The 15,945-nt window shown below is 38.9% G+C and overlaps 2 protein-coding genes and 1 long non-coding RNA gene across 3 annotated transcripts in view; 2 read left to right on the plus strand and 1 right to left on the minus strand.

Moving 5' to 3' along the window:
• The window catches only part of pcloa (piccolo presynaptic cytomatrix protein a), a 57,833-nt gene extending 49,879 nt beyond the window's left edge, over positions 1 to 7,954 (plus strand). Inside the window, exons 20-26 of the mRNA XM_046071958.1 lie at positions 1,073 to 1,345; positions 2,500 to 2,688; positions 3,815 to 3,956; positions 4,149 to 4,210; positions 5,348 to 5,482; positions 7,279 to 7,424; positions 7,719 to 7,954. Coding sequence (XP_045927914.1) covers positions 1,073 to 1,345; positions 2,500 to 2,688; positions 3,815 to 3,956; positions 4,149 to 4,210; positions 5,348 to 5,482; positions 7,279 to 7,424; positions 7,719 to 7,862 — 1,091 coding nt within the window. The 3' untranslated portion in view covers positions 7,863 to 7,954. The remainder of the gene's footprint in view (positions 1 to 1,072; positions 1,346 to 2,499; positions 2,689 to 3,814; positions 3,957 to 4,148; positions 4,211 to 5,347; positions 5,483 to 7,278; positions 7,425 to 7,718) is intronic.
• LOC123984808 overlaps positions 1 to 13,291 on the minus strand; it is a 25,614-nt gene extending 12,323 nt beyond the window's left edge. The window contains exons 1-2 of the long non-coding RNA XR_006828530.1: positions 13,199 to 13,291; positions 2,558 to 2,726 (exon numbers count right to left, since the gene is read on the minus strand). This is a non-coding gene — a long non-coding RNA (uncharacterized LOC123984808). The remainder of the gene's footprint in view (positions 1 to 2,557; positions 2,727 to 13,198) is intronic.
• Positions 11,777 to 15,945, plus strand: part of cacna2d1a (calcium channel, voltage-dependent, alpha 2/delta subunit 1a) — a 113,450-nt gene continuing 109,281 nt past the window's right edge. The window contains exon 1 of the mRNA XM_046071957.1: positions 11,777 to 12,017. The gene's annotated coding sequence lies outside the window, so the exon portion shown is untranslated. The remainder of the gene's footprint in view (positions 12,018 to 15,945) is intronic.

A 15,945-nucleotide genomic window follows, 5' to 3' on the forward strand; every position in this document is an offset into this window, starting at 1 on the left:
TGTGTGTGTGTGTGTGTGTGTGTGTGTGTGTATCAGCTGAGGAAGAAGACCCTGGAGGTGAGCGTGTGGGACTACGACAAGTGCTCCTCTAATGATTTCTTAGGAGAGGTAAACCTCTATGACAGTATCCATATATTAACCGATAACCAATACATTTTTAATGCGCATGCCCATTAAACTGCCGTGTTTGCTCCCAGGTCCTTATAGACCTGTCCAACACAGCCCAGCTGGACAACGTCCCGCGGTGGTTGCCCTTAAAGGAGCAGAGCGAGGGGGATCACCACCGGCGCTCCCACTCAGGCCAGGGCCGACACAGTTCCTCTAAACCCTCCTCACTGCACTCCTCCCCTAAAACCACTGGCTCCTCACATGACAATCAGGATTCCCCAAAATCATCTGTCATCAAGAGCCGAAGCCACGGGATCTTTCCAGATCCGGCCAAGGGTAGGATGCAATGAAATTCCCTCACCTGCTTGACTTTATCAACACTATCCCCTAACAACCTTCAGTACTCTGCTGCTTCTGCTATTTCTGCTTCCCTCTTCTCTGTACTCTGTTTTTCTTTCTTCTTCACACTCCTCTTACTTTGTGCTCTCTTCCTGTAACTGTTTCTCTCGTCTGTTTCTTCCCACTATCTCGGTGTCTACCACTGTCCACTTGTTTCTCTCTTTGCAGTCTTTTCTTTATACCAGCACCTTCCTATGCCCATTTTTGCACACCAATCATAGCTTAAGCTTCATGCTTTTTGCTTTCTCATGGTCTGTTTTCTTGGTTGCCATGATGTCACCCAACTCAGAGGCCTAGCATTAGCTTCCCTCTACCTTTCTTCTAACACAGAGGGCAACATGGCCGTGGAAGGCTTTGAATACTCCCTTAATTTAGAAATTCAAATTTAATGAGGATGCTTGAAGATCATAGACTTAACTAGGCAGTCACCATGCTGGCTAAATGGAGTTTCTCACCAGTGAGCTACTCATCCACCACAGGTGGAACACAAAAGGTAGCAGCCTGTAAGTTCACTAAAGTTAAAAATAGTTTTTTTTTGGTAATTTGGTGAATCTGGTTGTTTTAGACACGCAGGTGCCCACTATCGAGAAATCTCACAGTAGCCCTGGCACATCGAAGCCTTCCCCGTCCGAGGGCCAGAGCCAAAGCCAAAGCCACAGCCACGGACACAGCCAACACTCTCGCTCGCACGGTGCTTCCCGCTCCAGCAAAAGTGCTGCACGGCAACACCATCAGGACAGCGGCACTGGAAGCGGCAGGGGCGCTGCCATAGCAACGGGCGATGCCCCACAACAGTCACAGCAGCAGCAGCAGCCGCCGCCGCAACGCCTCCAACCAAGTAAACCAAGACGCAAATAAAGCCTACGCAGCATGGCCTCCTCGCACTCATCTGTTCTACCTTCTGTTGAGTTCTTTTTTTTCTGTTCCTTTAGTTTGCTTTTCTATTCTTGGTTTCCCTCACCCTTTACACCCTCCGGTCCTCTCCCCTGTTGTATTCACAATGTGTCAACCTCTCACCGCTTCTCTTCTTTATGTACTCACAAGTGTGTAGAGCCAGCATCTCACCTGTACTGTAACATACTGTCTTCGACCTTCTTAAGTTTGACCCTTTTTCAATGAACCCAAAGAGGCATAATGGTTGATTGTTAAAGGCCAGTTCTAACTACTTTAAAACCTATAACCATTAAAAAAGTAGACATGCTATAAATCTTATTTTTTAATAGAAATAATTACTTTTACATATGTTTAAGTAAGATTTTGCTGTTTTGAATAGTAATTTAAATACATTAACTTTACTTAGGATGAGTAGAAGGACGACAGTAAGGAAAAAAGTAAAATCTGAAAACGAAGAGTTGCAGGACATATTCTAAAAGAAACAAATCAGCAAAATCTGTCAATTGGTATGAGAGCACAGTGACATCTCCTGCTCTCTCAAATGACGAGACCAGCCAATTATAAATTTGTTGCTACAAGTTCAGTTGATGGTGCACTGGGTTTATGCTTCCAAGAGAGGTTTCTGCTCTCCAGCTAGCGGTTAAACATTTTGGATTTAGTGAGCCACGCAGTAAAACAGAAGAAAGTTGCAATTCCTTCCCCTCCCTAAAATATCATTAACCTCTTTTGGTTTTTTAATTTACTTTTTGTTAACAACCAACGACCAGCTTTTCTGAAGCTCCTCCACTGAGATGGCTGTGCATGCAGTCCGCTAACCCCCTTTTTTGTTTGAACAACTACCGGACCCACAATGCACCTCAGTAGATGCTGCACACACCGCATCTTAGAGACATGCGGGAGGGGCAAATGTGCACTGCACACTGTGGCTGCATGTGATTGACAGTCAAGCTGGTTGCCATGGTGAAGATGAACCACTCTCTGAATCTCCATCTCGCTCCTCCCTCCTTGCATCTTAAACTGCGAACCCTATGACCTTTTGTTTCCTGGCGTTGATCTCCTGACATCTGACCTGCGCCTGCAAAAAAAACACACATCCAGGCCAAAGAGGCCGCCTCTCACTGAGGCACCAGAGACACAGCGTAGTGGGCGTGCTCACCATTCAGAGAGCCCAGTCCGATTGGCTGCCTGCCCTGCCATCGGTTGTGTCGGCCAAAGGGAGCAGAGCAGACGGCAGACACCTGACCCTCAGGAAAGCCGTGTCAGAAGAGAGGCCGCAGAGCATCGGAGGTGAGAGTTTGCCCAAGAGTCTCCTCTCTGTCATGTGACTGAAGCACAGATGGAGCAAGGAGAGAAAGAGAGAGTGAGAGAAAGAGAGGATGCGATACTACTAACGCACACCTGCAGAAAGAGAGAGGGGAGTCTTACTAATAAAAGAGCCAGAAACACAGAGAGAAAGTTGCACTCAGCCACATCACCAGAGATTCATGCAGCGAGACACACTTTCTTAACGGCCACCGACACAGTTCACTAACACCAGGAAATGAATGTCTCACACTGTCATATGATTCACTGAGAGTTAACAACACTGTGCCACTGCCACATCTGTGGTGTCATGACTCCCCCATTGCTTCATTGAACTGGCATTAGTGAGCTTTTGCAATCAGACAAGGCGTCGAGTGGCCCGAAAGAAAGATGTGTCGACATGGATCCTGTTTTACACCACATCCACGCATCTCACGTCATCCATACTCTTATCACACGTCTGATCAGCTGTTTGAGAAGAAAATGTGGAAGTGTAAAACATTTAAACATGTATTTCATGTAAGTCTAAACATCTAAAATATGTTTTCAAAAACATTTCTGTAAAAACACTCATAAACATCCATTAAATTCCTCCAGATATTAAACTATATTCATGTAATTTGATTCATGTAATTTTAAACTAAACTAATTCTGAGATTGAGATAATAGATTATTATTAATAGTTCATATAGATGACTAACAATGTCAGTAGGGTCTACGTGCCTCTTGTTTGGTCTTCTTTTGCGTAAACATATATATGTGATATTTCTCTCGGTTTATTTGTCTGTTTCATGTTAAAGCTTTATATGTGAGTTCTGACTGTCTTGTCCTTGAGAGGAAGATTCTAAATACACTGTTTGTTCATATGCTTCTTGCCAGTCCTCAGTGTTTGTGTGCTGTTCATTACAATACAGTCCTGTGTGCTTTGAATAAGCTTCCCTTTTGACTGCGACACAAATTTGGAGTATTAAGTTGATTATGATGGATTTTAGTTGCTGCAGATATTAACTAATGCTTCTTGGCCCTAGTTTTTACATTCTTGGACTCGGCAGAGGTGCAATTTTTCTTCCTGTCTCTTTGTCGTAATGGGTGTGGTCGTATTTCTGCACAGCTCGGTCGAGCCACAGATCCAGTGATGCCCCAGTCACAGCAGCCTCACTGGACAGCGGCCTGAGTGGCAGCGCCTACAGCCTGTTGGATGAAGACGGAGAGACAAACGAGGTGGACAGTGCCATCTTCCAGGTTCCCCGATTGTGAGTCAGCTTATTTTGTATCTTAAAACGCCTCCGTTTCACATTTTGAATGTGTTATAATTGTTCATTTGATGCTAAACTACTGCTTTCACTATGCCCAAACACCTTCCCCCATTCAAAGCTGAAGATATACAGTGGAATATATTAAACTGCTGTGTAGTTTTGTAATTTCCAGGATTCTTTTCTCTTTAGTGGAAAGATCCCAAATGGCACAGACGGGATGAAATCATCTATGGGACACAGTGACACTGAAGGTTAGACACACACTATATGTATTATATGTGTGTGTGTATATTCAGAATTGTTTGTCTTGATGCCTTGTAGTTTTAAAAACCTTACGCTAATACATCTTTAGCATTTTAGGGCTGAGTAAGTGATCATGATTTTAATATAGTAAAATGACATTACTGATTCAGTGGCTATTTATTTTACATTTTTTGGTCTTTTCCTATTTATCTTCTTCTGTTTCTGCTGCAGGTATTGAAATGTTTATGTTATACTTAAGTTTATGCGTCATTCACATTATATGTAGACTTATTAACTAATTAACTTTCACGCCACTTTCATCAATCTGTCCTTGCTGATTTTCCTCATTTCTCCTTCTTGCCTGAGAAGTTTTGAGTCAAGTAGATATGACAAATGCACAGGTGCAAAGATGACCGTAAAAACACTAGAAAGACCTGAGGTTTGTTATTTCGCTTTCACACTTACAACAATGTGTGAGACTGAATATAGATACACACACGAATTAACATTTATTCTTATCCACATGCTTTCTTCAACTTTTTAATCATCTGCTCTCTGTTCTTTCTGTCTTTTTGTGTCAACATGTCTCTCTTTTCTTACAACTAAATGCCTTACCCTTAACCTAAACCTAATTCTAACCTAAACCAAGTCTTAACCTTCAAAGAATTGTGTAGTAGTGAGGGCAGCTCTAACTGTCCTCACAGTCCAGAAATGTCCTCACTGCGATGGTTTGAAATGGAAATTGATCCTCACAAAGATACAAATACGAGCCCGCACACACACACACACACACACACACACAGTGGCTACCCTTACTGTGTGCCAGGGACTTGTTGACCCAGCTTTCAAAACTGTCATATCCATTCAGTTACTAAGGCAACCAGAGGACAGGCAGAGCTCTTCATAACTTCTCCCCGTCCTTGTTAAACAAATAAATGTGATTGCTTTCAGGCCATGTTTGATATTACTCATCACGCGAACATTTCAAATGTTTCAAAGAGGGAGTGAGAGAACAGAGACACAGTGGGAGCAAATTGATAGAACAGGCATTGAACATTTGGAGCTGAGAAATAAACTCAAACCTATATGTGGGATATATTTCACAGTGCCTGGCTGATTCAATTTGTGTGTGTGTGTATTCCCAGGTAAGTCCCAGGTAATGGGGGAGATAAAGATCGCTCTGAAGAAGGAAATGAAGACGGAGGGCGAGCAGCTGGTCCTCGAAATTCTTCAATGTCGCAACATCACCTACAAGTTCAAGACTCCAGACCACCTGCCTGGTAATGGAAAGTAACTATACATGTGACAGCACACATGCACCCATTTACATACATGCATACATACAAATAAGTCACTTTGATAAGGTCTCAACTTGTAGGACTCAAAAATGATATCCTTAAACCTTCTGGTTTATTATTTGCACTTACATTCACTTAATTCTCTTCACAGCATTCAAAGACAATATTATGTGATACATGGCCTTGTTAAGATTTTGACAGCTTGGAGGCCCACACAGACACTTGTTTACAAGGATTGGCATCTGACATACCACAGTATCCTTGCCAGTTTTTTTAGATGCACAACCACCGGTGTTGTGGTAGTGTTTTCCAGCCAACATTCCCATGGAATGCAGCATTGGGCATATTTTTTAAATTTTCAGTAATATCCATTTGTGTGGTTAAAAACGCCATTAAGACAGGAATATGTCACACACAAACATGTAAGCCTCTTGTCACTGTCACCTGGAACTTTGCCTATCACTAGCAGTAAAGTGAATATCAAGACAAATGCCTAGAGACCATGCTGACAAAAGTGGGCACAGAACCAAAATTACAGAAAGTAAAAAGCAATATGTATTTGTTACATTTAATGGCTAGAATACATCTTGCTTGTCAATTTTTTTTCGGTATACAAACAGTTTCATCAATACTATTGTATAATAAAGTTATAAATTAATAAGTGACAAAAATCAAAGCTTTATTCGTGGAAAAGGGTAGTGCTTAGTACAATTTATCACTATTTTACAGTTAGAAATAGCAACCCATGCCCAGAATGCCACTTTGGGTTAACACCCAGGATGAAATTGTATGTCACATTACTTCTTGTAGGATAGAAAACTAGCAGCACCCTGAGTCACAATGTCTACTGCGGTATCTATATACAACATTTTTTAGACTGATTACATGTGAACCCATCTTTTTGAATACTGAACAAACAGTCTGGTACAAAATCAGACTTTTCCCTCAATATAATGCAAATTTCCACCCCCCTCTTGTAATATTTACATCCTAATACCCAGTCTGCCACTTGTTTGAGTTGCATTTGCTTCCAGATGGGACCTGCACATAAAGGTTTATTTCCATTGACAGTATGTAGCTGCTCTAAAGTACAGAATGTGTAGCAGTGACTCGTAGCATTAACACTTACTATTGGTGTCTATGTGCATCTGTGACTAAAGCTGGTTTGGGTGTTTGGATGTATCTTTAGAGTTTGTTCTTTACATGTTAACTGGCCTTAGCTTTCTCAACAAACACCAAAAAGTCTTTGGAGCTACAGCTCTCTTATTGCCCTCTAGTGGCTGGCTGCAGAAACAGTGAAACTCCACCCATCTCCAATATTAATGACCAAAAGCATCTTAAACATGAAAATATATATGTATATTTTTTGCTATTACAAATTAGATTTTCCCTCTATGGATAATTGTTTTTATAATAAATATGTTATAAGGTTTAAGAGAGAAGATAAGTGCTTGTGTTTAGGTTGTGTGTTTGCATAATTCTGCTGTATATTACTTTTTTTATTTATTATTTATGGAAATTGTTTGGTTGGGGTTTCTTTTGATTTACTTTACTGTCATTTAACATTATAAACATAACATCAAATAGCAAAAGAATACACAGACAGTAGGTTAAATATACCGTATATGTAGATAATGTACCAAATGGATATATATCATGAACTGTTATATAAAATTTGAAATATTATACAAGACACTAGCAGTTGAAAGGACACCAGAAATGACACATTCATAGCAGTATGATATCAGCTTTACGTTTTTGTGTGCGTTCGTCCACAGATCTGTATGTGAAGCTCTATGTGGTGAACATCGCCACCCAGAAAAGGATCATCAAGAAGAAGACCAGAGTGTGTCGTCATGACCGCGAGCCATCATTTAACGAAACCTTCCGCTTCGGCATGAACCCCACCGGACACTCTCTACAGGTAAAGTTAATCCCAGAGTCCCTAAACATGCATGCAAACAGCAGGATGATAGCTAAATACTTTAAGAATATATACAAGCTGTAATCCTCCATACACCACCAGCTAAAGAAATGCTTATTATTTGAATATGGTTATTTGCTTTTTTCATCATTTCTGTTTCTGATGGCAGAGGCACCTTACCCTCTGCCATCAGTGTATGAGTGTGATGTAGAGTAACGGCATGGTTGGAAAGAATATAAAGTGTTATACAACTACAGACAAATGACATCCTGCTTTCTGTTCTTTTCACACCAGCTGTTCCTGGTGTCCAATGGTGGCAAGTTTGTAAAGAAGACCCTCATTGGCGAGGCCTACGTTTGGCTAGACAAAGTCGACCTACGCAAGCGAGTGGTGAGCTGGCACAAACTTCTTGCCAGCACCGCCCAGATCCACTCATAGAACGAGTCACATTCTAAAAAAAACTAAACCTAACATGGCAGGAAGAGGTTTCTGGCATCTAAGGACACTTAGCTTCAACATCCCAATCTGGGTTGGAGAAAAGGGTTGTTTGGGTACGGGAGGGGCAGGGCTTGGATATTTAGAGTTTTTGGAAGATGCTTTCATTCGTACGCAAAGCTCTGATGATGATTTCTGTCATGCGGGAAGTTTGGAGGAAGTGGTTATGTGTTTACAGGAAATGCACACCAGTTTACATGAAGTACAGTAGTGTTGCCAGGGCTGTGGAGAACACAGGTTCTTAGTTTAGAGGTCAAGCGCGGAATCAACCAGGTATTACACACTTTTCACAACACACACACACACACACACACACACACAATTATTTACGACAACTTTGCACACAGTCATTCACTCAGAAGAGAAATTTTAATTCTACAGGGAATGGACACACTTAGATGATTTTCCTCATTGCTTTATTATGACCGCAGAGTTTTATTGATTTACAAAGCATTTTGGAAATGAAATATTGAAGACTCCGCTATGGAGACCTCTTATTTATTTTTGTATTACGACATTAGAGTTTTATCATTTGTCTTCTCTTCAATTATTTAACTACATAAAAATCTATCATGGGAAGGAAGCATAGTATATTTTATAACACACTACCTAGCATCCCAGTTCAAAAGAAAAAGAAAAATCTCAGCAAGCATGATTTTAGATTTAGTAACAAAACCATCTCCTTGTTCACTTTGGACCCCACCTTTTCGCTCCGTAAGTGTAAACTTAACTGAGTTCTATCATATTATGTCTATTGTTTGATAAAGGATCAATATTAAATAATTGGAAAATCATATGGACACTATATATTGTGTGCATGAGTTGATCTATTTGGTATGCAGTGCCACATGTTCTGCACAAAACAAATCACCTCTTAGGTTCACTTTGTATATAGTGAAGTGTCATAGCTGGAAATTATTATAACATATATAGATAGATATATAGATATCTTTATCACAGACAATCGAGTCTTGATGATTGTGACATAGAGGTTTTATTTATCCATGATGCCCCTTAAAATGTGAGACATTTACCATAGTCTTTCTTCTTTAAGAGTCTTATATCAATCCTGCTTTTGTTCGTAGGAGCAGTCAGCGCACGCTTTTGTGGTATTTTGCACTTTTTCTGCTTAGAATGTAAAACCTACGTCATTATCCTGCTAAAAATGAGGTAGCCGCAGATTTTCTTTTCCAAGGGGAGGAAGTAGAGAGGTAAAGCAAAGTGATAACAATATCAGGAGATATTGAAGCGAACAAAAGACAAATGTGCCGGAAACTATCCAAGAAAAAACACTATTACTGTTCTAAGATACGACAATGCTATTACAGTAGCATGTTAATGTTTTGTCCCAGCTTTTTTGTCATATCTGTGTTGTCATTATTACTTATACGTCAAATAGTCAATGTTGTGTCTTTAAAAAGCTATCTATGTCTTGAGAAAGGTATGTTTGTATGGGGTTCAAGAGGCATGACAGCTGGTGCATTCAGCATTTTCAGTCAAACTTAGCAGTGAAACTACATTTAATATGTGGGGGATTTCTATGCAACATCTACCATATGAAGGTGGTAACTGCATCTTGACGTGTGAGAAATGTGACACTTTGTGGCAGAGGAAACATTTGTATTGATTTTTCTTTTGCACTGCCATGTTTTCATGTCCTTCATGAAATGGTTATTCCTTTATTTATTTATTTTTTGTTATTTAACGTGTTATTTTGTATTGCTATATGAATCTTTATTTATTGCCTGTGAGACTATTTCATATGTTGTATTATATTTGTTTACAGTACATATCAGTTGTACATAAAAGAGTTGAGAAATTTTGTTTTTATACACAATGCAGTGCTTGTTTACAAGGTTTAGAGGGCCTGAAACTCAGAGAACCAACGTTTTTTTGCCCTTGTGCACGAATACACATTCACATACGGAAATGAACATGCACAGATCCCGAATTTCACACGGCTGTGAATCAAGATTAGAAAAAAGAACATTCCTATTTAAATGATTCCCATCTTTTTATGCACTCCCACTTTGAGTAGTTTCCTTTTCCAGTATGTGTATGAGACATGACCAAAAACGACACCATTGTAATCAGTCGACATTATACCTGAAATGTTAGTAGATTTAAGGTCAGTGCGTTTTATTTTTGTTTTTCTTATTTTTATACCCATGTGCTTGTGTCTGTAGCATCTTTGTATCACGTCCATGCATGTCGTTGGCTGTAATGCATATCTCTTCTTTTAAGTGTTGTCTGTCTAAAAATATCAACCTTAAAATCTCTCGTAACACACAAGGAATTACACACGTGTACACACACACACACACACACACACACACACACACACACAAACGCCATCTCTCTAATTCCAACCTTGTAAATACATTTTTATACTGGGGTTTGGGGAGCAATAGGTCTTTTAGCAGACAATAAAAGGTGTGTGATCATAGAATTTAAAGGATGTTGTTTCTCTCTTGATCAATGTACAGTGGATAGACTGAGAAACGACCTTATGTCTGTCTATAGGGACCCAGATTCACCAGACCCTTTACACCAAACGCTAAAGGTTTACCAGAGTCTAACTACACAGAAGTCTATCTTAACAACTCAAGCCGTTGCAGGAGAATTTAAATGTGCTCACACTGGATGTTGCATGTTTCGTTGGTGGTTCATACTATTTTTGTGTCCAGATATTATTAAAGAAAAAAAAATGATGTAGAGAAAGATATAGAACAAAGTGTTACAGAGGGTGGACATTATGAAGAAAACCTATTAAAACTATTGATGATGTATGCTGACTGTACAAAGATTATGCTTGTAAAACCTGTCTGGTTTTTCACTTGTAAGTAAACAGAAAAAATAATCTACTGTCATGGTTTTGTGATTGTATACAGGAGGTATTGAAAAATTATGCAAACTGTGCTGTAAAAATGGCTGTTGCCCCATGTCTAAATATTAAATATCAGTAAAAATTAAATGTTGTTGTGTATTGACTTTAATATATAATGGATATTGCATTATTGATCATGAAACAGTTTTATTTTTAACAATATGTGTTTATTTGGGGTCATCTTTACTTTTCATAGCTGGTTTTCAAACTAAGTGAAATGAATGATGGAAAGCGAGAGAATATAACCACAAGATGGTGCCATGTGCTTTCTTAATGAGCAGTGTCAAATGAATTACAAGACTATGGTAACATTCTTATGGGGCCTACACACCTCTTCTCAAGACTGTATGTATGGATGTGTTGTGTTTGACAGCTCCGCTCCTGTGGCATGTCTCCATTTAACTTAAAGGAGGTCTAATCAGCACCTGGTGTGTGTACAGGGCCTTTATGTCCACATATGTTTTTCCATTAGTTATTTGCAGCTGACATTTTGACTTGTCATAGTAGGGAAGTGAACCTGCATGCAAAATACCACAACCCTGAAACTGAAGCTAAATGAAATTCAGCCATCATTGATTATAATATTTACACCTGTGTTTTTCCTACTGTGATATGTGGCCCTTTTGACACATTCTGTGGACAGGCTTCCCTCTGTAATCTCTCCTTGCTAGAGCATGAAGAACCGAGTCAATTATTCAGATTCAGTTCACCTGCTCTGACTGATTACCTCACTGGTAGAAGTTTTCTTTTCTCTCCCCGGCTTCCACTCTTGGTTTTGTTTGTTTGTTTGTTTGTTTGCTGCACCATACAAAATCCCAACATGTTGTGGGTAGTTTTACCCACAAAAGTCTGTAGCAAACAGTAGGCTATAAAGTATACTGTGAAATATAAAAAAATAGATTCAACAGAATGAATTTAGTCTAATTTTCTTTGGTATTCCTGTCACATATCCCACATATGCAGTGATGATTGCTGGGTAATATATGTATGGCTGCCCAATCTTAAGTTTCTATTTGATCGTGTGACAAGACTCCAGAAAGTGGGTGAAACTGAAAATCTAACCGGTAGACTAGCAGAGCACACGTGCAAGCTAGCAGTCATGTTATTCAAACATAAAAGTTGTTTCAAGAAGAGGGTCGCAAAGCTCCCAAAGATTGATTTGGATTTTTTACTGAGGACAATGCAAGACTCGCCGGATGCCATTCAAATAGGTGAGTCACTTTACTAGTGCTTTGTCAGTGGATTTGGTGTGGCTGCCGTGTCCCTGTTTAAAAGGCTGTTATCATTTCGGGGTCAGGTCGCCGCTGAGCACCTGTTTGTGTTAATGTGCTTGTGGGTATTAAACTGTGTGTGCACCTTAGATGGCCTGTTTTCAGGACATGGTGTCGTTTATGACTAGGCCACTTTTCTTTCTTATTCACCATAATGTCTTGCCTCTTTGTCGAAGAGGAATGTGGTTGCCATGATTCGTAAGGTTATTGTAGGCTACTGAAAAGCCCGAAAAGGGCTGCCTGATTTCAGCACAGTGGACACATCCCCTGCACTCAGCTGTTTATAGTGACGTTTTCAGTATTTTGACAATGACAGCACTGGCCATGCTCCTTATGACTTTGACTTCTGTATTTTGTCCAGGCACACGCAACAGAGCCACAGCAGCAGTGTGTGTGTGTGTGTGTGTGTTGGACAGAGAGCACATAAAGAGAATTGTTGAATTTAATATTTTAATATGGAAAGAAATCGATTTAAGGAACTTTAAATTAAGTACGTTTGGTATTTACTGCATGTAATCTTATCAGCTGTTAAACCGTGCATGAGGAAACAAGGCACACAAATTTGCCCGTATAGGGTTCACTTGCAGACATGAACGAAAGATGCACGGACACAAACTCTCCTCAGATCATTTGTGTAATGACTGTTTTCAAGAAATCATTGCAGTACAGTTTACATAAACAAAATAATATTACATGCGTTAAACATACAATTCTAACCATTATCTCTAGTCAGCAATTGTATACCTGCAGAAGCATTTCCCACTTTTGACCACAGAGTAAATACGGCAATACACAAGAGATACAAAACACAATCATGCTAATAACATACATACATAACACTTTACACTACTAATAATACTCAGTATATTTTAGAAACGTATACAGAACAAAGCTATGACAAGTACAATGTCACTGCATAGCTACTAAGTGCCGATCTTTCATCCACGATGTCGCGGTTAGCATTGCTAAAGGCTAATTTGGCTAGCTTACTCGTCATCATGTAATTAACGTCCTAACTTCACAATGTTCGACTAACTGTACTAAAAACACTCTTCTCGACACATGTACACATTCACATAACACTCTGGTAAACAATAACACTTATTATAAAAGACTCATACCTGAAAAGGGGAGTAGTTGAATGAAAGAAGATGCAGAGACACAAACTTTCCTCAGGTCATGTGTGTAATGACTGAAGGGAAGGAGCGAGGTGCACCGTAACATAACTCAACAGTTTTACGTTCCCCCTGCTGGAGCCCTCTAGTAACTACAACACTCTTGTTCACACTTACGCTGCTGTTGTTAAAATGACATTTTGCACATGAAAAATAAGAAAAGTACTCTACTGTTCCTGCTGCAACTAACAATAACAACTTTAACCATAACATATGATATACCATTAAAATATGAGAATGGCAAAATTACTAAATATGAACCCATTAATTGTTACTCTACTGCTTACTCAAATGCTTGCTATGACTTACTAGTAAAACACATTATTTCCATCTGTCACATTAAAGTGGTTTAAATCTGTGTGTCATTAGTCCTTAACCTTGGTACTCCTAACATAGCAGTGCATATTTGTGTAGGATGAGTGGACAGCAAAGGACATTTCAAAGTCATTTGAGAGACCAGTAGTGGAAGGACACACAATGGTAAAAAAAACAAAAAAACATTCACTTAAATATAAAATACAATCTGATATTATCTGACAATTTGACCCAACCCACACATATTCATGAACTAGATACTGGATTGCAAATGGAAAAAAAGGATAATTTCACAAATTATAATAACATTTACAACATTAATTCTTTGGTAAATTTTAATATGCCACAGACGATTGGACAAGATCATTGAAAATATTTGTGTTACATGTCATTTTCTTTTTGTTAAAACCTTTGGATGGAGTTGGTTTTTTCATATTTTTCTCAGCAGTGATGGAAGGTTAGCTCTAAAAAAGAACCAATCTGAGAAAATACAAGCTCGCAGAGAAGCCAAGTCGTTTGTAGAAATGAGCAGCTGATTACTGTCCTGTCCTCAAGTCAAACATTGTTTTGAGAACCAGCTTCCATTGGATAGAGACAGCTTTGAAATATAAACACACGAGTTGGCTTGCAGTGTGATCAGGGATTTATCAGATATGAAGCCATAGTTGACAATTGTGTCAAGTCATAAAGAATGTGCCTGTAGCCATGGTACACAAGCAGCTGATGTAATGCTTGATGAAATAAAATGACGCTAATGAAAAGGAATTAATTGTTACTCTGAGTTACAGCCAATGGCTTTAAAGACTGGACATGTATTATTTATTTTCTAAGTTTGTCATGTGTTTAAATTAAGTATCTTTGGATAGTATTTTCGCCTGATGATGATCTGTAGGCTTGAAAAACATTCTGCTGCACTGAGAGCATTAGTTTATTGTTCTGGGCTATATCACAGGTCTTCTCATCACCCATTTTGCTTACATGTTCATGCAACGCATCGCATAACTGAAGGGAGCTTTGATCCAGGATTATCTTGCATAATTACACATCTTAGTGCAATCACAATTTTGTTATTTTGATTAATTTCTACTTTCATTCCTTATCTTCTTCTCTGTTGTCATACTTTTCCACACTATTTGAACAAGTTTAAAATACAAGTATACTGTATTGATCTAAGTTTAAATATAAATATTTCACATTTTGTCCTTGAAAGCTTACTGTTTAATGTGAGCTCAGATTTAACAGTCAGATACTCATTTCACACTTGTGAAATGTATGGCCTATTCATAAACAATATCCATATTCTATTATATATTCTTCCACTATATTTACAGATTATCTGCACATCTGCATTTAAAGTTTGGGTTGAAATATGAATGCCAGCATTGTGTAATAACATGTATATTATTCTGCCTGCAGGGGGAGTGAGAAACCCATTTTTAAGAGTCACCCAGTGGTCTCTTTCTTTGATGATTTCTTTTAGACCTTTGACTCCATGTCAAGAACATGAAACATTGAATGCCTAAATGCATTTATGTTTGTTGATGCACTTTTATTTTCAGATACAGACTGAGAGACAGAGAGAAGGGCAAGAAACGTGTGCGTGTTTGTGTTTGTGTGTGTGGTGTGTATTTGTGTTTACAGACAGTCTGTGGTATTGTGTGTCAGCACCTGCTGGGTGACTCTGCAGCTGCAACTACAAACCACCTGCTTCTGCCTGCTGTATCTGCCACAAAATAAAAATGAGTTGGGGAGATTTATTTAAACAGGCCTCACACCTCAGCAAAACCTTTTCATCAACCATCCAAAGGATTTTTACTGCACGTTTTTAAGTCTGTACTTCATCAACCAAGGACTTGTAATCTGTTATCATCCTGGAACCTACTTTCACTCAAAAAAGAAAGCTGTCATTAATCGTATGAACAGTGTTTAAGTAAGGTTTCTGTATAAATATACAGTAACAGAAAACCGTAGGTTTGTAAGGAAAATTACATCACAAGAGATGAAATCAAATTATTTCTTCAGCATTTTGAAAGGGGGATAACATGTGACAAAGGTCATTAATATGTTATATGATACTTGACTTAGACCACTGGTGCACTATAAAACCAACTATATCTGTTTTTTAAAATACCATAAAGTATCAAATGGTTGGCTTGCTTAACCCTACAAAACCAAGCCCAAACCACTGCTGTGAAAATCTTCAGTGGGTATCTGTGCCTTTAAAAAGCCTCAGAGGAACATGGATCCACTTTCACCATTTCAGAATGAAGTCTTGCAATTCAGTTCATTTAGTTGATTTGCTTTGCCTGCTTTCTATGGTGATCAACAGATGCTTATCTGTTGTGTGAGACCCTATGATGACTAATGTTGGGGCCTCT

Source organism: Micropterus dolomieu, linkage group LG16 (assembly GCF_021292245.1).
Source record: "Micropterus dolomieu isolate WLL.071019.BEF.003 ecotype Adirondacks linkage group LG16, ASM2129224v1, whole genome shotgun sequence".
NCBI classification, from domain to species: Eukaryota; Metazoa; Chordata; class Actinopteri; order Centrarchiformes; family Centrarchidae; genus Micropterus; species Micropterus dolomieu.